Source organism: Eutrigla gurnardus (assembly GCF_963514095.1).
Source record: "Eutrigla gurnardus genome assembly, chromosome: 3".
Classification (NCBI taxonomy): Eukaryota; Metazoa; Chordata; class Actinopteri; order Perciformes; family Triglidae; genus Eutrigla; species Eutrigla gurnardus.
In genome coordinates, this window is record NC_139917.1 from 10,496,848 (window position 1) to 10,513,095 (window position 16,248).

At 43.1% G+C, this 16,248-nt stretch overlaps 1 protein-coding gene across 1 annotated transcript in view; it reads right to left on the reverse strand.

Annotated features, from left to right (window-relative positions):
• Positions 1-4,902, reverse strand: part of LOC311011403 (uncharacterized protein) — a 97,543-nt gene extending 92,641 nt beyond the window's left edge. The window contains exon 1 of the mRNA XM_084006327.1: positions 4,623-4,902. Within this exon, the coding sequence (XP_083862453.1) occupies positions 4,623-4,815 (193 nt within the window). The 5' untranslated portion in view covers positions 4,816-4,902. The remainder of the gene's footprint in view (positions 1-4,622) is intronic.
• Positions 4,903-16,248: the final 11,346 nt, after the last annotated feature.

Consider the following 16,248-nt stretch of genomic DNA (forward strand, 5'->3'; position numbering starts at 1 on the left):
TCCTTCCTCAGTTGACGAGCTCTTCTGGCGATGTCTGCCTTCTTTTTGGTGAGGTTCTCGTTGATGTAGACGTCCGAGCCTTTGAGCTTCCTGCCCTGCCTCAGCAGTGCAGTCTTGAATTTTCTGTTGGTGAATTTCAGCATAACAGCTCGAGTTGCAGACTCTCTCCTTCGGGGTAAGAGGTGACATACCTCGACGTTGTTGAAGTTCACCTCGATGTCTTTGCCAGTCAGGAACTCAGCCACCTGCATCTCCACAGATTTAATCTCAGATTCATCCGGCTCAGAGGCTGCATCAGCCGCAACCGCCCTTGCGTAGTTTGGAGGCCTGATTTTGAGGCCAGTCACAATCACCTCATTCAGTTTACCCTGTTGGTCCAGCTCCTCCACTCTGTTCCCCAACTCCTTTTATCAACTCGTCTTTCTCCGCAACCTCCTCCCGGAGTTGTTTGACTTCAGCCATCAACTTTTGGAGAGGTTCCATCTTTTTCTTCATGTCTTTCAGCTCCGCCATCAGCCGTTCTTCAGCTTCAGTCCTCTTGTCTTCATTCTTCACCAGCTCTTCCTTCATTGCCTCCAGGCTTCCCTTCATTGCCCCCAGGCTTTCGGTCAATAAGTCCAATTTAGAGTCAGTTTCAGCATGGTTTTTCTTCGGCGGCATTGTCACACTTTTATTTTAAGAACAAGTTATCTCGAAAACTTGTTTTTGTCTCAGCGCGCTCTCTGCGGCTGCTGCTGCTGTCGACCTTCCATAAATATTCAAGTAGTGTTGACGTAAACATTATAAAATAAATTTTGGTTTTGTTTCTACTCAAAGATTTTAAGTTAAACAAACAAAGAAATGCAAGTTGTACTCAACTTATACATTTACCGTTGCTTTAACACATCTTTACTAAATTATGTGTACTAGAAAATAATACCTTTAGAAAAGACACATAAATTTGAGGCAGCTTTATGTTAAGACAGCAAAAAAAAATGTGTTCATCATAACTCTGCAACTCGTGTTGTATTTGTGTGTTTTTGTTATGTCAAGTCAACACAATGTTTTTAGCTTTATTGAAAAGTAACAATAAACAACGTACAGAAGAGGTGATGTGCAGCAACATAATATTCATAACAAACATGGATAAAAACAACATTCAAGGATAAGTTGCTGTGTAATTACGTTCATATATATGTCAGTATTTTCGCATTAATTCAATCAGGCTACACCCAGAGAACCACCTTTCCATGCACACGCAGCAAGAACAGGAAATAATGAAAAACGATTATAATTATATCAGACAAATATATAAATAATAGCAAATCACCGCTCGATCTGCAGTCAAAGCACAAACGCCGGAGAGGATTTCCTGCTTCTTACTGATAAAAGAGAGCAGAAACAGGAGTGTTGAGGGCCTGCCAGCTGATGTAGAGGAGCGAAGTGCTCGCGTCGGGGCGTGTGGTTTCACCAGTGTTTGAAGGTCGATGGGTGCCGTTCCATTGATGGCCTTGAAGGCCAGTGCCATCGTCTTGAATTGGATGCGTGCTGCAACAGGGATCCAGTGGAGGTCACGGAGGAGGGGGGTCACATGGGAGAATTTGGGTAGATTGAAGACGCGGCGTGCTGCAGCATTCTGGATACGCTGCAATGGTCTAGTCGCCGAGGCCGGGAGTCCAGCCAGGAGAGAGTTGCAGTAGTCAAGGAGGGAGATGACCAGTGCTTGGACCAGGAGTTAAGTTGCATCCTTTGTGAGGAAAGTCCGGATCCTGCGGATATTGTAGAGGGCAAATCTGCAGGATCGGGCCACAGCAGTGATGTTGGGGGTGCAGGATAGTTGGTCATCGAGGATTAAGATTTAATAAACTCTACATGTATTACATGTGGAGAAGTGACACTATATTAGAAATAGTGAGCACCAATTAGCAAAAAATTACCATCAAGATTAAAACAATATTACTTTCACTTACCTTTCGCTAGCAGTTTTAGACAAGATTCTACGCCGCCCACTCCGGGCCCCCAAGGAACAGATGTGGCTGTGGTCGCTGGTGTGGAGCTGGAGCAGCCCAAATCAAACCGGTTACATAGAAATGCTGGCAAGCTGAACCAAATACAGCATGAGCAGCTCAAGAATCAACTGTTCCTCAACTCTGTTAACCTAAAATAAATTGTGTCCGAGAGCCAAGTCAAGCCATTTTATTTATGAATCACATTTCAAAATCAACAAATGCTGTGCGTCATATTTTATAAGTGACATAAGAACTAGTTTAGGCTTTATGCCAAGCTCCACTACTTCCTGAACTTAAACAGGCTCCTTTACTTCCTGACATTATTGGACAAACTGATTAATCCAGTTGTGTCTGACTCTGACCTCAGTAGTCACAACAAGGGTCAGACACACCTGGATTAATCAGTTGGTCCAATAATGTAAGACAGGAAGTAAAGGAGCCTGTCTAAGTTAAGGAAGTAGTGGAGCTCGGCATAACCCAACACTATTCAATTTAACCCAATTGCTGGGTTGAATAAGGACGAACCCCTTTTTTGGGTTATTTTAACCCAATGGGTTGGGTTATGCTTAATTACAATGTTGGGTTATTTTAACCCAACTATTGGGTCAAAGAAGCAATAAATTGCGCAACCCAACAGTTGGGTTAAAAATAACCCAACATTGTAGTTAGCATAATCCAATTTTTGGGTTAAATATTCAACCCAAAAGTTGGGTTGAAAAAAATAACCCAACCCATTGGGTTAAAATAACCCAAAAAAGGGGTTTGTCCTTATTCGACCCAGCAATTGGGTTAAAATTGGGTTATTTTTTAACCCAACTGTTTTTAGCCGCTCAATCTCTTTAAGTGCACTTAAAGAGATTGAGCGGCTGTTTTGTTGTTCCTTTTATACACTAATGTTGGGTAAAGGAATGTGTCTTACTTCCTGTGTTCCGCTCAACAAGTTAAGTTTTAACAGTTTGTCACAAAAGTTTTGCCTGGTGTCATCAGGTCATGTGGTCTTTGAGGTTTAAATATTCAATATAACATCGACTGTCTGTAAAAGACGTCTCACCAACTTATCAACTGAAAGATTTTTCTCCTGTGTGAATTCTCATGTGTCTCTGTAAAGTTTGACTCCGAGTAAAGGATTTCTGACAAACTGAGCAACTGAAAGGTTTTTCTCCTGTGTGACTTCTCATGTGTGTCTGTAAAGTTTGACTCCGAGTAAAGGATTTCTGACAAACTGAGCAACTGAAAGGTTTTTCTCCTGTGTGACTTCTCATGTGTGTCTGTAAATTTGGATTCTGATTAAAAGATTTCTGACAAACTGAGCAACTGAAAGGTTTTTCTCCTGTGTGAATTCTCATGTGTAACTGTAAATTGTCATTCCGTGGAAAATATTTTTTACAAACTGAGCAGCTGTAAGGTTTGTCTCCTGCATGAGTTCTCATGTGTTTCTTCAACTCGCCACTAAGATGAAATGATTTCCTACACTTAGAGCATCTCAATGGTTTCTCACCACGACTACACCTAAACACACTGTCAGGGACTTCATCATTCTTGAAATCCTTTAGACCTGACTGAGTTTCTCTGGTCTCCTGCCAATCAGCACTGTCATCCGTCTCAGGATCAGAAAAGTCTCCCGTCTTGTCTTCAGAATCTGGTTGTAAATATGAGTTCCTGGCTGGTTCTGGTCCTCCACAGTCCTCTTCATCAGCTTCTGTTTCCATGTGTTCAGTTGAGCTGCTGGCTGCAGGTGAAGGTAGCTCTGACGACTGAGGCTTCTCTTCATCTTCTTCACTCTTTACAGGGACAAGAGTCAATGGGAACTTAATATCAGCCTTCTCCAGTCCTTGAAGCTGCTCTCCCTCCTGACTGGTCCGGACTTCCTCCAGTTCCTCTTTAATGTGTGGTGGTTGCGGGTCCTCCTGGTCCAGACTGGAGCTCCAGTCCTGCTGCTCAATGGGAACCTCATCTTTCCTCACCAACAGCTGCTGAACATCTGTGGAGAATAATGAAATACATACAGGTCTTAAAACCTGTCATCCACTGTCAACACTTGAACTACTGGGACCACTAGTTTCACATGTTTGGATGTGAGACAAACTGTCCCTCCCCCCATGGCAAAAGCATACCCCCCCCCCCCCCTTCTGGATAGTAGACCACCTCCAGTTGTTTATAGTCCACGAGTACCAACCACTCGTCAAACGTGTGAAATATTCAGTTCTACACAGTTTAAACACCACTCATGTCACCCTGAACTTCCACAATGACTTTGATTCTAATAGCTTCGTTGTTCTGGACTATACAAGTGTTAGCTGTGATTTAATAGCAATAACCAGATCAAAATCATGCTGAAATAACTCCATAATGATGGTGATCAATACAAACTGAAGTTATGCTTTCTTGGGTGTGTCTGCAAGAGAACAAGCTTACAACTTTTAAAATGCTTGTTTTCTGAATGGAGTCTGGTAGATGAGTTAAGATCGATCGGGTGAAGGCTATTACAGGACGTTCAGTATGATATAAGACCTTCTATAGGTTCACCCGGTGTCCACAGAAGCCGGTATTGTCTACAACTCACACAACTTTTACCTGTTGAAACACTTGACGTCATGTAGACGCTGAGAAACCCGGATGTGTTGATGAACGAACCTGCTCTGTGTATCCGGACTTCCGGGAGGAAAACAGCGTCTAAGAGTCTCCGCTGTCGCTCGTTCTCCTCTTTAGAACGAGAAAGTTCCTCCTCGTACTCTGCTATCGTTCCTTCAAACAGCCCAAATATCTCTTCAGCAGCCGCAGCCAGTCGCTGCTCCACCAACGCTCTCAGCACTTGGACTTTACTCATTTTCTCCGCAAACTCCGTTAAAAACCGTCTCCAGCTAGCATGCTTCCTATGCTACCGGGAGACGAGTCAGAGGTCAAACCTTCAGAATAAAAGGTGAAGAGTACAAAGTCCATCCAGACTGGTTTATCCAGACACACAGAGACTCTGATGGATAAGTACTGGTGAAGCTAACAGACACTTTCTCAACACCACGAAGACGCGCTGCTGGTTCTAATAACGCCGTGCGCCATGTTGCTAAAAGACAAATTCATCCGGGTTCTCTGGAACTTCTTCATAGAGAATATTAGCGGGAAGCAAACAACGAATCGTCGCATTACCGCCACCAGGGGGGTATTCCATCAAAGTCGCTAAAAAAAATCGGGACTATGGTGTAATCTTGAAGCTTGAATGAACGGCAACTCCAGACCAAACCCCAACCCGTTCCATCAAACGAGATCAGCTGGCTCCACTTGACGCTAATTCCAGCCTCACCTGTTAAGCCTCACACTGAGCGCCTTCCCGCGGAATATAAAAAGACCCAACAAGTCGAGTGCTGAAAGTGTTGCAAAATGGCTCAGAATGCCACCAAACCACGGGCAGAGAGTTTCACTGCTGCTGAACAAACTCTCCTGATGGAACTATATGATGATTACCGGGAGATAATAACGAAAAAAGGTAACACCGTTCCAATAAACAAAGCCAGAGAGGCCGCATGGAAGACAATTGCCGACAGGCTGAATGCGTAAGTGATGTTTCATCCATTCATTATTTCAGACGATAACCGTCTCAATGTTAATTGTTATGTTCAACATAAAAGATAATTGTAATTTCGGCTGTACATTTTTTTTTTTTATATTTATTTATTTTTATTTGAAAGGGACAATACACATTAATGAACATCAGTATGTGAATACAAATGTAAATGTGTCGGAGTTAGCAAGACTGCTAATTTACATCCGCAGTCCCTTGGCAGGTAAAAAATACACAGCAACAGTTAAACAGTAATTCACATCATATACACATTCATACGTAGACATAAAGTGCAGTAATGTCAGCGTGAGTTCTATAAAGTGCCGGGTATAAAGTGTCAGTGCAAGTTTACATAGATAGAGTGCATGGATAAATGGATGGATCCAAATGCGATGGCCCTCTCCATTCTATCACACATACATACAAAGACAAATAAAAGCTAATCAGTAGCATGCAGATAAAACATTAAAGGTGATTACACGTTTGGTTGGCTCTAAGCCATACCTTCAGGTGGCTCTTAAAAGTAGTCAAGGTAGGGCATTCCTTTACGGGTAAGGGTAGTGTGTTCCAGATTGCAGTTCCTTTCGTAGACAGGGCATTTTGACTGAAAGAGGTTTTCCTGTATGGAACCACACAGTCCCTATTAGTAATAGATCTGGTGGTCCTTGTTTGTTTAAATGCAATAAACTCTTTAAGTGGAGATGGCGCCAGGCCATGAAGTACTTTATATATTAAGCATACAGAGGAGAACTTACAAAGATTAGGAAAACTCAGCAAATTATATTTCACTAGAATGTTACAATGATGGTAAGAAAACGTTTTTTTGTCTAAGATTTTGAGTGCTTTTTTATACAGAAGCTCAATTGGTTTCACGATAGTAGAGCCGGTCATGGACCAGCTAGTAATACAGTAGCTTAAATGAGAAATAATCATAGAATGCAGAAACATCAGAGCAGCTGCTTCTGACAACGATCCTCTGATTTGCTTAAAGTTGTAAAGGTGATATTTAATTTTTTTTGATAACATTTTAACATGATTTTTAAAAGAAAGTTTAGAGTCTATAATCACACCTAAATATTTAAATTCATTAACAACTTCCAACTCGTCAGCACCCAAATAAACACCTGATCGAGAAGGCATGGAAGAAGCAGATTGCTTCGACAGAAATAGACAAACAGTTTTTTTTGCATTCAAAATAAGACACGAACTTGTAAGCCATGTTTGTATGTGTGTGAGTGCTGTAGAAAGCACCCGTGCTGCCTCCTTAGGATTTTTAGCTTTAGTAAAAATTACCGCATCATCAGCGTAAAGCTGAACATCCACATCTAAACAAAAATCGGGTAAATCATTAATATACAATGTGAATAAAATGGGCCCCAATATGGACCCTTGGGGGACCCCTACTGGACAACCCATAAAAGAGGAGCTGGCACCGGCCACCACAGTTCGTTGTTCTCTATGTGACAAGTATGAGTCAAACCATTTAATAGATTGAAAAGAAAAATTAAAATGAGACAGTTTGGATAAAAGTACCTTATGATTGACGGTATCAAACGCTCTTTTTAAATCTAAAAATACAGCACCAACCCATCCATGAGCATCCAAATAACACTTAGTTCTCTCCATGAACATGGTCAATGCGGTCTCGGTGGAATGGTAAGGTCGAAACCCAAACTGCATGGGATGTAGAGGAGTATGGCTATTGCCAAGGAAATCAATTACTTGTTTGGCGACCCACTTTTCGATTACTTTAGAGACTACAGGCACAATACTAATAGGTCTGTAATTATTTAAATCAAACTTGTCGCCAGCTTTAAATACTGGAGTAACTGAGGCCATTTTCCATGCCTTAGGTACAGTTGAGTTTTTGATCGATAAATTAACCAGATGCACAAGTGGGGGAGCTAGGGCCTCCTTATGTGATTTCAAGAAACTTGTGTCGAGCCCGTGTATGTCCTTGGCTTTAGAGTTGTTCAAATTACTTATGATATCAATAACTTCTGATTTTGTGATTTCTTGAATATTAAATTTAGGCTCGATGTTGTCAGACAAGTTAGAAACCTGCTGCTCAGAGACTTCGAGAGGTGTGAACTGTTTCACCATTTCCTCTATTGAGTTTATGAAAAAATAATTAAATTCCTGAGCCAGGATACCAGGGTTTCTCACCAGCTTATTGTCGATTTTTAATTCCAGACCTTTAGATTCCTGCTTTGGTTGTTTTCCTGTTAATTTATTTATATTCTGCCATATTTTTTTACTGTTACCTCTAGCGTTCTCGATAATTTGAATAAAAAAATCAGCTTTGGCCTTACGTAATTCTGATGTCACCTTGTTTCTAGCAACTATAAAATTCAGTCGGTCTGTGTTAAGCCCAGACTTAATAGATTTTCTGAGGAGCTGATCCCTATGCTTCATCAGTTTTAGACAGGTAGAGTTGAGCCAGGGGAGGGAGGTGGACTTCTTTTACCCCTGACGCCCTCTCCTGGAGAATGAGAGGATGATCTCTTTGACTTTAGATAAAAATAAATCACTGCCAATATCTGCATCATCACATCCCAGATGGCCAGACCAGTCAACATCTTTTAAATCTCCATCCACATTTTCTAATTGATTATTGGGGATAATCATGTTAATAGATCGATTGGTTAAAGTATGATACAGATTTTTTGAGCATTTTACTTTTCTTGAGAAAAAGATTGCGTTATGGTCCGAGAGTCCTGTTAACAGGTTATGGGTGTTTGTGATTCTTTCCGGTTTATTAGTAAAGACTAAATCAATCCTGGATTGTGTACGATGTGTAATTCTAGTGGGTTGCTCTATAATCTGAGTGAAATTAAAATAGTCAGTTATATGTTTAAGGTGTTTTCTATCTATTTTGTTATCCCAATTGACATTAAAGTCACCAAAAAGGATGATTTCTTTTTTATGATTACATAAGGTAAGGAGTGCCTTGAGCTGGTCATAAAAATCTATGTTAGCCGTGGGTTTGCGATAGATGCAGATGACAGTAAGCGACATCTCTCTTGAAAGAGAAATATTTACACCAATACATTCAAGTGTGATGTTACTGGGCCATGTAATCTGATTACATTTCAAGTTGTTCTTTACATACAGGAGAACCCCCCCGCCCCTACCCTGTCCCCTATCTTTCCTATACGTATTGTAGTCAGGTAGTGACACAGCAGCTTCAGGGGAAGAGCTGGTGAGCCACGTTTCTGATAGGCACATAAAATCAACATTAGAATTACATAGTAAATGTTCAATCTGTTCACGTTTTGGGACCAAGCTACGAACATTTAAATGACCCCCAAACAATCCCCCCTTTTTATACTCTGGATCCCAGATAGTCCTAGCCTGATTAAGTGTCCTGAAGAATTTAAGTCGTTTATGTTTTTTGAGTACTGGGTTGCGAGTCTTACGTGGGAGCTGTCCTCTTGTTCTGACCGTTGTAATGTTGACCTCTTGCTGCGTTACGGGTGCCCAGCTCGATCCCGCTGGGTGACCCGCTGTCGAGCTGACCATGGCTGGCTGTGACTTCTCCTCGCTGGTCACTGATTCAGGTGGTGGTGGGTGGCCGTCAGGCTTCCACTACTGCTTCGCCAGCCACTGGATGTAGCCGGCCGCTGGTGTCTCCTCCTCGCTGGTGTTAGCCGAGGGTAGCGTCACCGTGGTGGAAACAATGCCAGGTGGTAGATGGTGGCCATCGGGCTTCCGCTGCTGCATCGCCGACAGCTGGATGTAGCCGGCCGCTGGTGTCTCCTCCTCGCTGGTGTTAGACGCTCGCGCCACCGTGGTGGGGACGATGCCAGATGGTGGTGGATGGCCATCAGGCTTCCACTGCTGCAACACCGGCCGCTGGCTGATCCCTGCAGCCGGTGCAGTGTTGCTGGCGGAGAGCATCGTCTCCGTCACTCCGATGGCAGCCGGGGGCAGGCCCGCCGTGGCGACAACGCCAGCCGGGAACGGCTGTGACGGCAATAGGCATTCAGGTTCGTGGTCCGTTACATCAGCATGGTCTGTTAACGCAGTGGTGAACAGATACGGCGTCTCCTCCCCCGTGGTTGGTACGGTCAGGCGGCGACTAGAAACCCAGCTCCGTGACGCGAGCCCTCGGCCCATCAGCTCCGTAGAATGAAACGCTGCTCCTCGCTGTGCCAGCCAGGGCAGCTGGGTGGGGTAAGCTACAAAAAGCGGCCCACCTGCTGGAAACGCCGTGGTGATGGTTGGAGTTAGGTGGGAGATGTTAGCCCCAGGGAACCAGGGCCATATGAAAAATGACCAGGGCTGGTGGATGGTCGCTGTTGCCGGCAGCAACGGCATCGACAGCGGCTGCGTCAGCCAGTGGGAATGCGCCAGCTGAGGTTGTAGCGGAGCTAAATTTGCCTGGGAGTTAATGTCCGATGAATGTGGGCCAGGGTTAATCTCCACGTCCCCTGCCAGTAGTACCATAAAGGCCAGGTGTAAAAGGCTCACAGTCTTACTTGTTGGGTTGGTGTTTCCGTGTTTCGTGGAGGTCACGCCGGCTTGCCCATTGTTTAGAAAGGCTGTGTAGGCCTACAGGAGACGCTGACTTTGGTCGGATGGGGAGCAGGCAGTGTTTTCGATGGGTAGACGCTGCCGTATGGTTAATAAAAGCAGACATATAATAAAAACGGCATTGGGTATCCATCTAAAGGATGGAGCGTCTATTTTGCAGACTTTAGCCGGATAAAGCAACTCATGCGAGGCACCTGCCGCACCGCACGTGAGCTGAGCGGCCATCTTCCTCTGATAGACTGGTTATCTGTCTGTCTCTACATGTCAGCCCTGTGAAAATTAAAGAAATTCACTACACGACAAGTTGTAGGCTACAGATAGTGATTTAATCACATTTATAATCTGAGTTGAAGTGGCCATAATCAAATTGTTTTATACGCAAAACATTTATCACACAATTGCTCATGTATTATCTCATTTACCTCATTCCCCCTATTCAACAGAGGAGCCATGTTTAAATGTTTGCAGGGGTTAATTGATTCTCTTGCTGCATAAAAAGGAGCTAATTCCTTCATTTTACCCTTATGTCTGTGCAGTAGGATGAGGAACAAACTAAAACTCGGCATTCACTGTGTCTTTAATTAACCTCTTTTTACTGTCCAAACAGAAGCAACCTCGGAGGCCAGAAACGCACCTGGCAACAGGTCAAAATAAAATATAAAAACATCCTTACAAATGGTCAGTGATGCATAACAATTTTAATAATGTGAAATGTATAAATATGAGTGTAAAGCTGTGACTATGTTCCTTGCAGCAACCAAGAAAAAAGCTCAACTGGGAGCCACTGGTGGGGGCCCACCACCTGAGGAGTTGACACAGGCCGAATCCCTAGCCCTCAGCTCCAACAAGGGCCCCAAAATTGATGGGATTCAGGGGGGGAGTGCTTCCTCTCCTATTGATCCAGAGATACGGGCCGCATTTGTTGAAGGTACTGCACTGTCAACCACTGTCCCTCCGCTGCATGGCGACAGCCCCTCAGTTGATTTAGCTGACTGTTAACATGTTTGTTCTATTAGTAACGGAGGGACAAATCACTTTATCGGAACCCCCGGAAGTTGCAGCACGGCCCTCAGGAGACCCTGTAAGTCCCAACCTGTAACTGAAATGCTGTCTAGCCTCCTAACTGATGTTCCTCCATTTCCAGGGTGAAGGACCTAGTCATCACTATCACCAGGACAGAGATGAAGAGGAGACTCTTTCTGTAGAAGACACTGTACTCCAAGATGTAAGTCTGAATGTTAAATATTATTCATCTTGTTTTTCATTGTCAAAATTAATAAATCAAACCCTGCTGCAGCAGACTACCCCATCCTCAACCGGAAGGAGTGAAGTGAGGTACCATTCTTTTCTTTTTCCCGTTTTCAAAATCACCATTAGCTGCATTTTGGCTGCACTCTGACACATTTTCTGATCATAGGATGTGAAGGTGCTCTACAAAAGGTACCTGAAGCTGCAGATCCAGCATAAACAACTGCAGATAAAAAAATTAAAACTTGAAATCAACAAGATGGAAAAGGATGTAAGTATGAATCCAGGCAGAGAGAATAAGGTCATTGTTTTTACAGTATTTCATTCTGTAGCATTCTGTCTCCCCAGCTTGGTGACTCAGGACAATAAATATTCAAAAGCCATTTGGTCTTGTTATTCCGTCTTGTTTCAGTGAGGGTCTAAGGGTAGAGGATGTCATGTTGCTATGTGAAGCCCTTTGTGACGCACAGTTTGTGAAAATGGGCCATACAATGTGGGGTGGGGGAATAAAGTGGCTAGGCTCAATAAATGGACATGACAAGGAATTTAACAAAATAGGGGGGTTGGGTTCAAGAGAAATAGGTGTCCCTGTACAGATTCCTCAGGATCCTCCCATCTCTGGGTTCCTGTACAGGGGCAGGCTCTTCCCATCTGTCTTCGGGTAGAAGCTGTGGAAGCCTCTCCCTCCGGATGGTGGCTATGTTGTGGAGTACTGCGCACGCAACCACTATGTCGCAGGCCCGGTCAGGAGCCCGCCTTAGATATTTTAAGCACTGGAACCTGCAGAAATAGGAACAAGAAGACATGTTAAAATAAAATTCCGCATTAAAGGTTGATCAAAGCAGTCTCTAACCTGGACTTGAGCAGGCCAAAAACCATCTCAATTCGTGCCCTGGTGGCGCTGAGGGCATTATTAAAGGCTGCCTCAGCTGCAGCCCTTGGCTCAGGATATGGGGTTAAAAGGTATGGGAGGCAGGGATAACCCCTGTCCCCGAGAAGGACCCCCTCAAACCCCCCTGCAAGGTGAGAAAACAGTGGCTATGAATTACATGATTCATTCATTCATCTTGGCAGACCCTCATCCATACTGGTGTTGAGACATGATGAAGGTTGTCTTACCTTGTGCAAGCCTTTGTGCCAGACGGCTTTCCCTTAGTATCCTAGCATCATGGACACGGCCAGGCCATTTGGCCTCGATGTTTGTGATGAGCAACTCAGAATCACAGATCATCTGTCAGCATGCAGGGTGACATCAGTGACACTGGACACTAGCAGTGGGACATGTACAGTAGCTCCATGGGCTATGTACCTGCACATTCAGGCTGTGGTTATTCCTTCGATCCACAAAGTCCCTTTCCACAGGTCCAGGTGGGGCCTGGATCTGGATATGTGTGCAGTCAATGCAGCCAAGGACATTGGGAAAGCCTATGTAAAAGGATAAAAGTGCAATATGTCAACCTGTGGAACATTTAACTTCACATTGCATGCATTTAAATGTCACATACCTGCTATTGCATAAAATCCCTCTTTGATCCTTTGTATCCCATGATGGCTTGGGAAGGTGATGAAGATATTGAGGAACTCTTTAAGGGCAAGACAGACTGCTCTTACCTGTAATAAAGGTTTTTTTTTGTTATGTATATGTATTAATTCATATCCATGTCATGTGATCATCTTGCAACCTATGTATGATGTTTGGTGATGTAAGAAATAATCCAACTGATCTAAGTTTTTATTTATTTATTTATTTTAGTAGGCCTACCTCTCTGCAAACAGTTGACTTACTTAGTCCCTCAGCATCTCCAACACTATACAGAAATGTACCACTGGCAAAGAACCGGAGTGCAATACATACAGATTGCACAGGGGTCAGTGATTGGCTGCGGCGAGTGACCTTCCTTATGTGTGCCTCCAGCAAAGTGCATAAATACACTATGCTTTGCCGGCTGAATCGATACCTCTCCCACAGGAAAGAATCACTTTGTTCCAGTGGGTTAGTCCTCTCCTGGAAGACCCTCGGGGCTGGTGGTCGCCTGAAGAAGGCCCTTTGAATTATTTGTGCCCCTTCATCAATTGGCTCCTCATCCTCAATGAATGGACATGCCATGTTCTCTTAGTCTTTGTCTCTGCTGAATGTGTGTCCCCCTGCCTGTCTTGACTGCTCTGCTTAATAGTCTCCACCTGGTGCAGTCATTTGGAGGACATTTTAGGTGACTGATGTAGGCTTCCTCTATGTGTTTTAATCATACCTTTAAATGTATTCATTGTAATTTATTTTATTTTATTTAATTCATCTTTATCTATAAGGATGAAATCAAGATAAACGAAAACAGATTGATTTTTATTTGTTACAAAATCATAATACTTACCAAATGCACTTTTTGCTTAGTTTCCAAAGTGGATGGAAAGCACGTTTTGGTTTCACAAATTATTTTATCAGTGCATTGTGTATGTAAATGCAAAACAGACATGTCTTTTGGACATTAATGGAGTTCATCTTCACCTTAATCCTGCTCCAGACCAGGTTTGGCCGGCAGCATAAGTCACCATGGTTACAAGGCTGGCATTCGTGTTAACCACTTTCATGGAACAGAATTGAGGCTCAGGTTGATGGAACAGAAAGTCAGAGCTTAGCTCCAAGTGTCCGGCTTAGCCAGAACCATGTTTCCATGGTTGCCAAGTTGGAGCTAATCTTAGCCACATTGGTGGAACTGAACTCTCACTAAAATAAGCGGGACTTGGCCATTTAAGCCAGACTTTGAGCTAAGCGAGCTTGATGGAATACCCCCCAGGTGTTCTGGAGTGTGGACCAGGATGTTTACTTACATTATGTGATAAATTAATAATAAAAATACATTTTCCAATAATATTTGTTATTATAAAACACTGAAGTAGTATTCAATAACACTTACTTCTGGGTAACCTCCAAAAAAAGCCTGCAAGCTTATGAAATATATTTTTATATGTAACAAATGTGGGTATGGTGAGGAAAGAGACAACTCAAGGAACTATTTTACAGCATTTACTTGCTCGGAGAGAAAACAAAATAAAACCCATTGGTTGAATCGTTCTTTAGATCAAACAGCCGACTTCATGATGATGCGAGTCAGTCAGAGCTGTTAAGAAGCCGACGGCAGAGTTAGAACAGAAGGAGCTGCAGGTGTGAGGGTGAACGATGATGAAACAGTGATGAAGGTGCCGTGATGATGGTAAAAAAAAACAGGTGGTGTTATGACTTGGTGGTAACTGAAGCCAGGTCCACTGAAGGGTGTTTATTAGAGGAAACCAAATGTATCTTTGTTTCAATGGTTATTTATTGACACATGGTCATTCTTCGAAGGAATTGAGGATGTACAAACTGGGAAATTATGAGAAAGGCCGAATGCCTGGTATTACCAGGATATGTTGGTGTTTCCTGGCTTATAGCTCCTCCATCTTCACTTTGCGTGTTATATTTTAGAAAATCATTTTGTCCTTCAAGATGAAGCACTGAGATCAATTCCCAGGTCACAAGCTGGGTGAGCGAGGAGACAAGGAGATGCAAAAATGGGAAGTGAGAAAGGAATTTGTCAACACAACTTGCCTTCAGCAAAGCAAAAAGGCAGTGTGAGGGGCAGAAGAAGCTACGGAAGCTTAGGAGGTCCAGAACATGGATGTGATATTAGAACATGTGTGGTACAGAAGAGGTGACGTGCAGCAACATAATATTCATAACAAACATGGATAAAAACAACATTCAAGGATAAGTTGCTGTGTAATTACGTTCATATATATGTCAGTATTTTCGCATTAATTCAATCAGGCTACACCCAGAGAACCACCTTTCCATGCACACGCAGCAAGAACAGGAAATAATGAAAAACGATTATAATTATATCAGACAAATATATAAATAATAGCAAATCACCGCTCGATCTGCAGTCAAAGCACAAACGCCGGAGAGGATTTCCTGCTTCTTACTGATAAAAGAGAGCAGAAACAGGAGTGTTGAGGGCCGGCCAGCTGATGTAGAGGAGCGAAGTGCTCGCGTCGGGGCGTGTGGTTTCACCAGTGTTTGAAGGTCGATGGGTGCCGTTCCATTGATGGCCTTGAAGGCCAGTGCCATCGTCTTGAATTGGATGCGTGCTGCAACAGGGATCCAGTGGAGGTCACGGAGGAGGGGGGTCACATGGGAGAATTTGGGTAGATTGAAGACGCGGCGTGCTGCAGCATTGTATTGTGAATACAGCATGAGCAGCTCAAGAATCAACTGTTCCTCAACTCTGTTAACCTAAAATAAAGAGAGCCAAGTCAAGAGAGCCAAGTCAAGCCATTTTATTTATGAATCACATTTCAAAATCAACAAATGCTGTGCGTCATATTTTATAAGTGACATAAGCAGCTTTTAGATAATACCAAACAGTAATCAATATACATGTAATATCGAAATAGAACAGTGCCAAGGAAATCAGAACAAAGATATTTAAATGGTTAAATTGGTTGTGTGGCTTCATCTCAGCCGATTAGTTCTAGAGTCTTACTTACAGTTTCAAGCTTGATCAGTTTTACACCAAACTCCCAGTACTTCAATCCTGCTGGGGGGAAATTAACCCAACAAACATCCCTGCAGCTTCACCTGTTTCTGCTGCTCCGTCTAATACTCTTGTGTTTTTGGCCAAAAGACATATCATTGTGAATTTTGCATCGCAAAAGATAGAACTAAAAGTTTCTCCCGCCTCCAGTCCTGTTGCTCAAACAGAAAAAATGTTGGGTTATTTTGGTAACCCAATTTATGGGTTGTTAGTGTTAGGTTAAATTGTTGGGTTATTTTTATAAAGAGTAACCCTTTTTTCTTGGTTATATGGCTATTATTTTAACCCAATTTCTGGGTTTTCAAGGATATGCACCATTTTGGGGTTGTTTTTCAGAGAATAACTCATT